The 13,065-nt window shown below is 33.2% G+C and overlaps 1 protein-coding gene across 1 annotated transcript; it reads right to left on the reverse strand.

Moving 5' to 3' along the window:
• Positions 1–10,881: 10,881 nt before the first annotated feature.
• On the reverse strand, positions 10,882–12,317 carry LOC120195184. The gene is made up of 3 exons (XM_039197271.1): positions 12,201–12,317; positions 11,780–11,991; positions 10,882–11,473 (listed from the first exon to the last, which is right to left on the reverse strand). The coding sequence occupies exons 1-3, from the start codon at positions 12,315–12,317 to the stop codon at positions 10,882–10,884; spliced, it is 921 nt and encodes a 306-aa protein (XP_039053202.1).
• Positions 12,318–13,065: the final 748 nt, after the last annotated feature.

Raw genomic sequence — 13,065 nt, forward strand, 5'->3', positions numbered from 1 at the left:
CTCGTCGTTTGAAGTTACCACAATTCTTGATGGAGTGTCCTCGGGGTCCAGCATGATAATCACAAGAGAATTTCTAATTATACCAACTCGGGTATGGAAGCAACAAAGGCTTAGCCCGACATGGAGCAATAATCTGAGCTTGGAGCAACTTGTAATACAACCTGCTGCACAAAACTGAAGGAAAATTGGGTAGAAATTCTTTTGACCTGATTTCCTTTTTTCCATCATCTTGAAAACCTTGTGAATGATATTCTAGATTTTTGATTTGTTTAGTTTTCTTCAATGGCCTTTGAACTTCTTCGATGCTTCTCTTCAAATTGATCTTTGTCGCATTTTCATACCCGACTTTTGGAGACTTATTGGATTTTCACATTCTTTGACAAGTTCTTGGTCATTTGTTTTCATCGCATCAGCTACACCACTAATATTCATAATCCCCTTAAAATCTGTTACAACAAGATCTTCTAAGGGTTTCTTTCCATGGATCATAATATTCACCGTAGTCATTAGTTTGGTTATCTGTTCTTTTGAATCAGCCTGGAAATTTTTACTTGATCCATTTTTTCTTTTGAATCACCTTGAAATTATTTTACTTGATCGATCATCTCTTGTTGAGTCTTTATGAGCTGTTCTTGGAGTTTTTCGATTCTACCAACACTTGCTAAAATCTCATTCATGGTTCTTATCTTTCTCTAGGAAGACCAAGTTAGTTCCAATTTGATCTCAGAAATTCTGTCATGGAATTCTTCACGAATTATTCCCATATTTTCATGATTTTAATGCATGTAATATAATTTGAAACTAACAAATTGTAAGTGCATGATGTAAGATTGAAACTACTATGCAAAGATGCAAATGTAAATGTAATAAAGTGAAATGTAAAATGAAAATGCAAAGATGCAAATGCATGTATGAAAAAGGTGTTATTCAAGAGTGATCATCTTAAAACAACCTTCATTGAGCACAAAAGTTTCAGTACATCAAACAAAACTTTACATATAGGGATAACTTTCACTCCTAACTTCAACAAAACTTTACATATAGGGGATAACTGTCACTCCTAATTTCTCTAAAGCCAAGTTAGTTTCCCTTCCTACTAAAACGTTGAGTTCTCAATCTGCTTCAATTCCTTGTAAAGTCAGCTAAGTCTATCAGCTTATGAGTCATATTGCTTGCTTGAGCAGCAGCTTCCTTCATGACATTGTCTTTTTCTTTCATCTTTTGTGTCAATTCTCGGAGATGTAGACAATGTTGTTCATTTTTTCTTGTGAGGGAATCTTTATGGTTACGGAGTTTTTGGACAAGATCTTCATGTATATTGCAGCTTTTTTTTCAGTTTTATGACACATGTTATCCACTCTTCTGGGGTGTTTCCTATGCCAGCATTTTGAAAGGCTTGACTGATCTTTTGAAAATCCTCACACATGGTTTTCATATTTGTACTTAATTTGTTGTTTTCATCCTTCTAAAAACGTGTTTGAGATTCATAAAAACTTCCTTCCTTCTGAATGCTTCTATTGATACTCTTACCATAAAATGGTTTTGGTATCAATCTAACATGATATTTGTGGAATACTTTTGGTATCAATCTAAAAGGATCTTTGTGTGCATAGCTCTCCTCTATCCTCAGAGTTCACTCAGGATGCCATTACTTGGTTGCGTCATAGTTTGCTTGATCATAAAACTTTTTGTCTATTTATGAAAACTTTTCAATTTGATGAACACTCTCTCGAATCAACACCTTCTAATCATGTCATGATCATGCAATGCAAACAAAAGAAATCAATATAACAAGTTAGAACAAAATAAAATGTATCTACATAATAGATAAGAAAAAAATAATAAAATGATTAGTACCAATTAATGGAAAGAAAAGATTCTATTTATCATGGTATTTATATATAAATTTTAACCTCATGTTTTTTTTGGAAAAATTAACATAACCGCATGATTTCTAGTTCGCATGTATTTATTCAAAAAAAAAAATTAAAAGACAAAAGCTAGAGCTTATTTCTCCTTCGTTTACCCCTACGGACAGAGTTTCAGCATCATCTTAGATTTGGAGAATTTCTACGGTTTATTATATATAGGGTTTCAGTTCTAAGAGTAAAGGTACTCAAATTATCCTTTGTTGGGACCCCCTTGGGCTGTCAAACCCTTAATCCTAGTCCATTACAAACTTAAGCGAATCGAGTTTAATTCGAGGGGACACATTTCCCTATGGCTGACACGGAGAATAAATTCTCATGAAGATATAGAGTATATGAACCCTGAAAGCTACTTGCTAGGTCTGACACGGAGAATAAATTCTCACGAAGACGTCGCTTTCACTCCCACTTAAAAGGGAAAAGAGCTCAATCATAGAGCTTATGATTATACAATGCACGTATTGTGTGTGAGGAGAAATTCTCAATCCTTTGACAAAGCATCACAAAAAATGAATCCTAATATCTAAAAATAAAAAAAAATCAAAACATTAGTATTAAAGGATATAAAATAATAAAGAATAAAGAATTAAAAGAAATCAAAAGATTCATAAATTAAATAAATATGAATTCTTAATTTTCAAACTTATGGAGACAATATATAATCAATTTAGGCTTGACCAGGATCCCCAGCGGAGTCGCCAAGTTGTCGTAACCGGTTTTCGCCAGGGCACAAATGTTTCTTGGTGGAAAAGCGAGTGAATAAATAAATGGTTTTTTAAGGAAATATTTTGGAGTCGCCATCGAACCTTTTGAGTTAGGTAGGTCGAATACCTAAATATAATCTTTTAAAAGAGTTTTTAATAAAACAATATTTAAAAGATAAACTGGTCTGCGTATAACCAAAAATTCATTCTTTTTAATAATAAAAAGGAATTCGTGGTCGGTTACATTTGAGGAAAGATTAGCACCCCCACAATGCCCAAAATTGGTACTTGTTGATTATAAATTGTCTCTAGTAATAGAAATTTAAGAAATCAAATATAAATTTAATTTATGATCCTATTATTCCAAATTCAATCGCATAATTTTATTTAATAGAAAATTCTAAGAATTCAATGTTAAAATAATTTGATATAACCAAAACTAAAATAAATATATTTTTAGGTTTTATAAACAAGATATTTATTTATTTTAAAATACTATAATAGGACATCTAGTTACTTTAAGACTGCCATTTCTTAATATTTAAAAATAAGTAAATATTAGTTTTTAATTAATTTTTGAAAATATACATACATAGGACTAAAATGAAATTAACATAAAATAATAATAATTAAAATATTTAATTTAATACATTGAAAACATAAAAGGATAATAAAATTTCAATTAATAATGACTAAAACTATAGGATTAAATTAAAAGAGTGATAAAACTTATGGTTAAAATTTTAAATATTAGGGATTAAAATATGAATTAAAGGTTCTAGTCCAAAATATTATATAAATCTAAATACTAATAATGTAATTTACTTTAATTATAATTAAGGATCAAAATATAAATTATTAAAAACATTAGAGACTAATTATGGTATTTGCCCTAAATATATATATAGCTAAGGTAATTCAACGATTTGGTTTCAACAAGGAAGCAGAGTAGGTTTACTTTTCCATTCAATCAAAATTAAAAAGTCGTATTTTCACAATATATAAAACAAAAGCATTTATTGTTAGGTTTGGAAGGTATTGATTATGGGGCTTCTTTTAATCAATTACTTACTGTTTCTATGCACTTGGTTTCAACTACAAGGTTATTTTACAATTAATATGTTTCTATTATGTTGAACGTGGATTAGGGGATATAAATATATATTAATTAATGATTAAAATTAAATAAAGATAAAATGAAGGATATTAAAGTATTAAATTAAAAATATTTAAACTTAAAGAATAATAATAGAACTAAAATAAAATTGCAATTAAATAATAACCAAAATAAAATAATTAAAATTATAGGAATAAATTAAAAAATAATAAAACTTATAGTAAAAAATTAAAAAAATTACTAATATATCAGTAATTAAAATGTAAAATACCAAAATTAAAGGCTCTAATTCGAAATATTATGAAATATATATAATATTAGTGTGATTTAATTATTAATAAGTGATTAAAATATAAATTACTAAAACTAAACGTACTAAAATTGATATTTATCCTAAATACATAAATCTATGCATAATGACTAAAATAAAATTAAAAAAAACTAAATTAAAAGGCATAAATATTTATTTTAGTGACCATATTGCAAGATTACAAAACCAAAGGTACTGCGGACATAATTATCTCATGTGTGAAATTACACCCATACTCTTCCCCAAAACGACGTCGTTTGGAGAGGGGTATTTAAACCCAAAAATCGGCCCTAATGGCCTATCTCCCCTCATTTTTATTTTTTCCTCTCTAGTAGAGAGATTAAAATTCTTTCTTCCCTCTCTCTCTAACCTTCCACCAGAGGGACAGTGGACACCGACCGACTACCGTGAAACATCACCGTCGGCCACCATCTACGGTTATCGGAGTTCACCCAAATATAATAAGCCGAAGCATTTTTCCCCTAAAGCCAAATACGGCTTTAATTTTTCCTAAAAATCTCTAAAACATCCTAGATCTAGATTTTTACCTTCGAACCCCAACTGTTTCCGGTGACGTTTGGGTCTTTGATGATAAGTCTTTTCACTCTCTTCTTTTTTTGTTGCTAGTTGTTGGTATGGTTGTTTTCTTTCTTTGTTCTTGCTCCCTTTTGTCTTTGCAGGTTCGGTGGCCTTTTATAGGCCACCATGAAGCTGCCTTTGGTTTGATGGTCCCTCGGTGAGTCACCAAAGGGATGTAACATGAGCGGCTGGTGTAGATCTTCTGGAAGCTTCGGTGTCGTGGTAGCAAATGACTGGGGAACATAATGGCGGAGCAGGTGGAGTAAAAGCGGCGGAGCAGGTGGATGATAGAGGCGACGCCGAAATCACCCTAGGGATGGTGAACCCTAGGGTTTCTGCTGGGAGAGATCTAGACCGTTGGATCTCTCCAAATCCAATGGTTGTGAAGAGCTGGCAGCTGGAGATAGATGCTGAAAACCCTAGATAGGTGTTGGGTCGGGTTTGGATCTGGGCCTCCGAATTCTGGATCTGCTGTTAGACTTCAGTAACTGGGCCTGTAAAATTAATTGTAATTTTTATTATTTTTATAATAATAATAATAATAATAATAATAATTGGGACAAAAACTTGGTATTTACACTACTAAATATAGTTATATAAAATGTAAATTACCTTATAATTAATAAAGAAAAATAAAAAAATTGTACGCGAGTAACAGGGTGTTTGAAGTGCTTCACTAAGATGGGATTTTGCAAGGGTGGATTCAATTATTAATATTTATAGAATCCTTTTTATATCATTCTAATAGTTTTTGAGATATCTTTAGAAAAATATTTATATGTAAATTATTTTATATTAATTTTTGTACTCCTATTCAAAAGATATAAATAGTAATTTTAAATTAATTTTATATATATATATATATATATAATTAAAATAAATATTAAAATCAATTTTTGTGTGTGTTGAATTTGAGATTGGGATAAGTTTAAAACTTTTATTGGTGTGCTGAAGTCGCCAGCTGTACTCTTTAATGTGTGACAACTGACGCTGTTGAGTGCTGTAAGACTTAATTAATCAATTAGTTAACGTTTGTCTTTTTCGGTATCATTCAAAGGAAAAAAGAGGTAACTAAAGTAGTTGATTCATAGAAAAATTTTATAATGTTCGACAACCATTAACGATTATAACTGTTTATTTCTTTTAATATCACCTTAACCAATGGCTATTTTGTAGTTATTCATTATTCTTTGACGATGTAATTGTTGAATTCTATAAAGGAGGTTGTGGTTTGGGATAAGAAAAAAAGATTTTAAATGTTTATTTATTTTAAAAAATAGTTTTAAAAATTGCTCTCCAAACAAAAGAAGGCTTAAAGAGTATGAAAGTAATAATAATAATAATAATAATAATAATAATAATAATAATAATAATAATAATAATAATAATAATAATATAATAATAATAATAGTAATACAAAAGACTTGTCTCTTTCAATAGATATATATAGAAGATACAAAATAAAAAATAAAGTTGTGAATAGTTTGTTGAGGTTGACATTTAAAAAGAAAATTAAGAGAAAGAAACATTGAAATAAATGACTAGGCAGTGTTACCGGCCCAAAAGCTTCATTGTTGTCAACATACCAGTGAAGTGGAAATGGACCCTCTGATAAGCCAATATGTGGTCAAAATATATATACTAGCTGAGACTATCTAAGACCTCCACATATTCACCACCAACCTATCTTTCCCACCATGGAAAGGTTAATGTTTAGAGGCAGTAGGTCCTCCAGTTTTAATTAGATTTGGAGTTTGTTGATGATTTCTTTCCAAGAGAACAATCAAACTTCACTACTTGTATTACGAATTGAATTCATGAACCCCAACTACAAATCTTCAAATTTTAGCTAAGACGTATTAGGTTTATAGGTTGATTTTGACCCTTGCATTTCGCATCCCCGTCAGTTCAGCACCTAAACAATAACGTTTCTAAAAAAAAAATAAGGGTCCGCTTAGTATTGTTTTTTTCCTTAAATTTTTAACTGATCATATCAGAAAAAAAAATATAATATTATGTATTTTGAAAATAAATAATTTAGTGAACGAAACGAAATTGCGGAATAAGTGCGTGACTAAATACATAATCTACTAAACAATTTAGGTATAAACTAAAATGTATTTTTGAAATCATAAATAATACAATATCAATAGAAGTAAAACTCAAAGAAATTCACCTTTAGTTATTGTTTCTTTAACCTACCAAACAATACAATTGGTAAAAGCATGACTAACATCATGCCTGGTTTTGCATGCAAAGCACGGAACATATTGTAGAATAGTGTTGTATCATTCGCCATAATTTAATGAATAGGCAGAGATGGTTGGAAGCAGTTATGGTGATTCGAGGTGGCACCAAAAATTAAGAGTTTTATTTGGAAGGTTTGCCTTTAATGATGTAGCTACTTACTAAAGAAAATCTTGGTAAGAGATTCAACCATGTGGATCCTCTTCGTCCGAGAAAGTTCTTTTCCGCTACACTTTCGTGAGAGCCGGTTGAGGCGTCTCGAGGTTTATTTATAGACTCAAGAGAGTAGGAGTGTTTAATGAGTTGAGCAACTCGTGAGTAGTTCGAATTTGACTCGGGTTTACTCGACTCGAATTCGAGATTGACTCGAGACGTTAACGAGTTGAGTCAAGCAAAGTCCAACTCGACTCGATAAGTTCGCGAGAAGCTCGTTAATTGTTTTTATATAATATTTAGTAGTTATCTTAAAAAAATATTGTTTACACTAAAAAAATCAAACCTTATTTATTATTTTAATGTATTTGTGGATTGTTACTTTGGAGTTTAGACTTTAAAATTACTTCATACACTCTTGATAAATATTTTGGTTCAATTTATTAATTTATGTTTATATTAAATTCTATATAGTATTAGTAGATTTTACCTATAGTTAACAAAATAAGGTAAAAAATTCATGTGAACATAATGAACAACGAGGCGAGCAATGAGCATCGAGCTTAACGAATAACGAGCTTAATGAGCAACGAGCTTAATGAGCAACGAGCTTAACGAGCAATAAGTCGAGCAACAAGTTTTCTTAATGAGCATGAGCCGAGCAAAATTTTAACTAGCTTAACGAGCAACGAGTCGAGTCAAGTAACAAATTTTTTTAATGAGCACGAGTCGAGCAATGCCCAACTCGTGATCGACTCGCTCAATAAACACCCCTACAAGAGAGGATTTCTGAATCCTTGAATGTCACACTCCGATTTGAAGCTAAAAAAATTATTTTCTGTAATCCAACGCTAATTTGCACTAATCCGTGAACTAGGATAAAGTCTGAAGATCTTTTTTGGGATTATTCCCTTAACATCTCCTGCTGCAAGATAAAAAAACAAAAGAGACATTTTTGGGGATTATAAAGAATTTAAGCCAAGGCCTTTACCAACTACGTAACGAATCCCTTATTTTTTTGGTAAAAAGGCACCCAAGGTCCCTATACTTAAAAAAACAATTTGACCCTCATCCTTTTTTTCGATCAATATGACCCTCTAACTCCCAAAAAAAAGCTCAATGTGGTCATTTGACCAACTGAATATGTTGTTGCCCAATAGAGCCGTTATTTTCGGGCAACGTGGAACATTAACTTGCCTATCTCACTCGTTTAGTGCTGACTGGGCGCTGATTGGGTTTACATTGAGGTGGGAAACAATTTAAAAAATATTAAAAACCTAAACTAAATACATTAAGCTTCTTGGGCACGCTATTCCTCGTATATTGAAGAAAAACTGAGAATAAAAAAACTCTTCATCTCCAAACCAAAAATGAATTGTTTAGTTTGTTCTTTGAATCAAACAGAAGAAAAACATTTTCCTTTTCAAAAACTGATTCTAGGTTTTTGTTCTTGAAAAATTGAGTCTTCCATTTGTAAAAGATTTCAAGCCCGAAAAAAATTAGCATCCCTTGCATCGAATCTTAAACCCAGAAATGTAATACCCTAATCCAGTCTGACCCGAAGATCCATGAATTGCAATGTCACTTGGATCCACTAAAATGGTAAACCAGGAAATTTCTTTTTAAAACGTTTGTAATCATCAAAATAATTCATTATAAGTTGCAGCGGAAATCAATTCAACATTTACAAAATATAGGAGTCCTCCAAAATACGTACATCATGACCATAGGGTTTAAAATCAAAGTAGAGTTATGATTCGACTATACAAGGTCTATATAAAATACATGCCCTCTACAAATACTCAAGACATACTCTGCTAATCGGTTAGTTTGGAATGGACAGATGTGATAGGCTCCCTCATCGATCCTCAACTAACTTGCACACGAAAACATATTCCGAGCGCTGACCTCACAAGCTTAGTGCCATGAAAATAACTATGCAATACTGCATGTATTCATTACATGAACATGCTTAAATGCAAAGTCATAAACATGCGTAGGTACATATCAAATATGAGATAGGCCAAGTGGTGTAGTTGGAGGAATTTACGTGCATCTTGGATAACACACTATCCTATCTAGAACGTGATAGCTTTGGGCCAAAAATCAGAATATACTTGTGTCAGAACTTATGGCCTTCAGTCTACCTCGGACCCTGGAAAGGTCGGGCGAGGTCCAAAATTTACATGCATCGAAAGCTTACATCCAATACCTAGTCATGGGGGTATGATTCTAGAATTTACGTGTATCAAAATTTGTACCGGTATGACCCAAAATTTACGTGCATCAGATACATACCAAACAAACAATATACGGATATTCACAAGAAAAGAATGATCTTCATAATGTTAAAGTAACTCGTGTGTCCAATTCATTTCCCGAGTGTCACACAAGGCCAATCTTGTGTCATCATATATTGCTTGATTTCTAGGTGAGAAATTAGAAGTCTTAATTATTTTCACTTGTATTGAACACTTGTAGCTCATATGGGCTCAAAACAACCAAGCCCGTACTCCCAAACCAATTGAACAAAAATGCCCAAAAATCACCGTGAGTATCGATACTCAACCAAGTATTGATACAAAAATTTACTTCATTGTTTTGAAAAATACTTGGGTATCGATACCCTCGTGATTATCGATACCAAATTTAGCTTTGATGTTTTTAAAAATATGTCGGTATCTATACTGACCCTCTGAGGATCGATAACGAGCCCCAAGTATCGATACTCTTATAGGGAGTATCAATACTTCCCTTGTAAAATATCCTAATATAGGCCTTTCATGACGAACAATATCAACATTGTTCTTCCAGTATCGATACCGACGGAACATAATGCTCTGTTTTGAGCAAAAAAAACTCATATCTCACCCAAGCACTCACCTAAGCCTAGCAAAGCTTATTAATGTCTTATAGGTAAAAAAAAATGAACCATATTTCATGCATATAACACACATATACAAATCTTTCCATGAAATCACTCTAACATGCTTTTATGAACAAAACATAGCTTTTATGCACATTTAATGAACTACATGTGGTATGGACAAGTTAGAATCGTGTTACCTTGAATGATGGCTTGTTGAAAAATGTCCTTAAATTACCCAAGAGAGATTTTTTCCTTCCTATTGCCTTAGAGCTCTCACCCTTCTCTTGAACTAATTAGGACAAAGAATATGAGTTATTAACTTATTTTAAAGATTAGAAATGTGTTAAAAATAATCATATAACCCAAAATTTCCCCAAGATTAAACCCCAGCAAAAACCAATTTTGTGAAACTTAACCAAAACTTGCAAATTGGGGCTTGGGAGATGATGATTGTAATTCTTACCTTAGGATTCAGAAAGAGTGTCTAGAACTCTTAAATTTCAAAGCTTTAGTTTGATTTCTTGAAGAGGAAGAATGTGAAGATAAGAGAGGAAGAGTAGACAAACAATACATGAAAAAGGGAGGAGTGGCAGACATGATATCAGTAAAATTCAATAAATCAACTTTGATTCAAATAAATGATTAAATTACTCATCTAGTCCCTCCACATTTAGGTCCAGATTAAAAACACCCTTTTTTCTCACTTGTTGGGCTCATCCCAAGCCCAAATTATTTACTACTTGGGTTAACTCTTCATGGGCAAAGAGGATTTTATTCTAAGGTCCAAATAATATATATATATATATTCAAAACTCCTAACTTGAATTTTATGGCGTTATAACTCTCCCCGCCTAAGAAGAAATTTCATCCTCAAAATTTACCTAATTAGAAGAGGTATGAATACTGAAGTTGTATATCTTCTTCAGGTTCCCATGTTGCTTCCTCAAAGCCATGTTTTCTCCACAAATCCTTTACTAAGGTATTTTCTTGTTCTGCATCTCCTTAACGTCTCTGGCAAGGATTCTGATCAGTTCTTCCTCATAGGCCATGTCTTGCCTTAATTCAACTTGTTCAAGCAAGATAACGTATGACGAGCCAGACTGGTATCTTTGAAGTGTAGATACATGAAACATATTGTGAATGCGTTCCAACTCTAGAGATAATGCCAGACAATAAGCCATTGGCTTAACTATCTCCAAATTCTTATACGGCCCGAAGAATCGTGGTTTCAATTTACCCTTTCTTCCAAAATGATATACCTTATTCCATGGGGAAACCTTGAGAAATACCTTGTCTCCCTCTACGAACTCTATATCCTTGCACTTCAAATCGACATACGACCTTTGTCCGTTACAAGCCTCTTTCAAATGACTCTGAATCAAATGATTTTTTTCTTTAGTTTCTCGGATTATGTCAGGGCCTACTATCTTTCCCTCATTGAGTTCCATCCAACACAAGGGAGTTGTCCACTTGCACCAATACAAGGCTTTATACGGTGCCATCTGAATCTTTTTCTGGAAGCTATTATTGAACACGAACTCTACCAAAGTTAAGTGATCTTCCCAGCTGCCATTCAGATCCAAAATGGTGCACCTAAGCAATCCTCTAAGATTTGAATAACTCGCTTAAACTTTCTGTGTATCTGAGGATGAAGGACAGTATTGTAATGTAATTTATACCTAAAGCGTCAAGTAGTGCCTTCCAGAATCGATAAGTGAAATGTGGATCTCTATCGAAAATGATAGAGATAGGGGCCCCATGTAATCTCTCAATCCCGCGGATATAAAGTTAAGCCAATATCTCTATCGTATAGTCCATAGGAACTGGGAGAAAATGAGCAGACATGGTTATACAGTCTACTGTAACCCATACTGTATCATGCTTGAATCTTGACTTGTTACGAAGTCTATAGCCACTCTCTCCCATTTCCACTGTGGAATCTGAATCAGCTGTAACAACCCTGAGGGAACCTGATGTTCTGTCTTGATTTGTTGGCACACTAAGCACTTGGCAACAAATTCGACACTTCTCTTTTCATGTTTGACCACCAATACAATGGTTGAAGCTCTTGGTACATCTTGTTGCTACCCGGATGAACGGAAAGGGGACTTCAATGCACCAATTAAAGGATCTTGCCCTAAAGTTATATGTGGGATGACACACATAAACGCCCTCGAAAGTACAATACGCATCCCTCGTGTAACTCAAAACTTGGGGCCTCACCTCGGAGGACTTGCCCTACTTAGGTCTTTAATCGGTCGTCTGAACTCTGTAATCTCTTAACTTTGCTCACAAGCTCGGGCTCCACTCTAAGTTTGGCTAGCAGACAACCTGAATCTGTCAATCTTAGAAATACTAGTAAAGCTCTCAGCTCCACTACGGTCTTCCTACTCAAGGCGTCCATAACCATATTCGCCTTACCTGAATGGTAATTGATCAAACAATCGTAGTCCTTTAGTAGCTATACCCATCTTCCCTACCTTAAGTTCAACTATTTCTGAGTGAGCACGTACTTTTGGCTCTTGTGATCCGTAAAGATGTGGCGCTTCTCTTCGAACAAGTAGTACCTTCAAATTTTCTAAGGCGAAAACCACTACGACAAGTTCCAAATCATGGGTAGGATAGTTTCATTCGTGAGGCTTGAGTTGATGAGACACATAGGCCATAACCTTCCCATCTTGCATCAAAACACATCCTATTCAATTTATTGATGCATCAATAAATACGAAAAAGTTTTTTTTAGATTCTATTTTTGTCAAAACGGGGCTTGCGTAAGAATCTCCTTCAACCGATTAAAATACTCTTAGCGCTTCTCTTTCCATACGAAGGGAACTCCCTTTTGAAGTAACTTGGTCGACGGTCCCGAAATCATGGAGAAGCCCTTGATGAAACGATGATAATACACTACTAAGCCTAAGAAACGATGACTATAACACCTCTTTCTTGTACACACCCCCTAACACGAGTCAGAAATGTTACATACTTTTTAAAGGATTTTTCATACTCGAAAATCAGTAAAATTTTGTTTCATTAAATTGTAATGTTTAATAATATGACATGACATGACATGACATGACATGACATGACATGACATGACATGACATAACATAACATAACATAACTTAACATATACTTATATTATAACATGTTTTAAACTC

This window comes from Hibiscus syriacus, unplaced genomic scaffold (genome assembly GCF_006381635.1).
Source record: "Hibiscus syriacus cultivar Baekdansim isolate YM2019G1 unplaced genomic scaffold, ASM638163v2 tig00117009_pilon, whole genome shotgun sequence".
In the NCBI taxonomy this organism is placed as follows: Eukaryota; Viridiplantae; Streptophyta; class Magnoliopsida; order Malvales; family Malvaceae; genus Hibiscus; species Hibiscus syriacus.

Excerpts from the sequence above, each read along its gene's own strand:
- LOC120195184 (XM_039197271.1), bottom strand. The coding sequence starts at position 12,317 with ATGGTTATGGACGCCTTGAGTAGGAAGACCGTAGTGGAGCTGAGAGCT. Across the intron at positions 11,992-12,200 it reads TTAGAGTGGAGCCCGAGCTT|CAACAAGATGTACCAAGAGC; the intron begins GTGAGCAAAGTT and ends TCATCCGGGTAG. Across the intron at positions 11,474-11,779 it reads CAAGATTCAAGCATGATACA|CTGGGAAGATCACTTAACTT; the intron begins GTATGGGTTACA and ends TCTGAATGGCAG.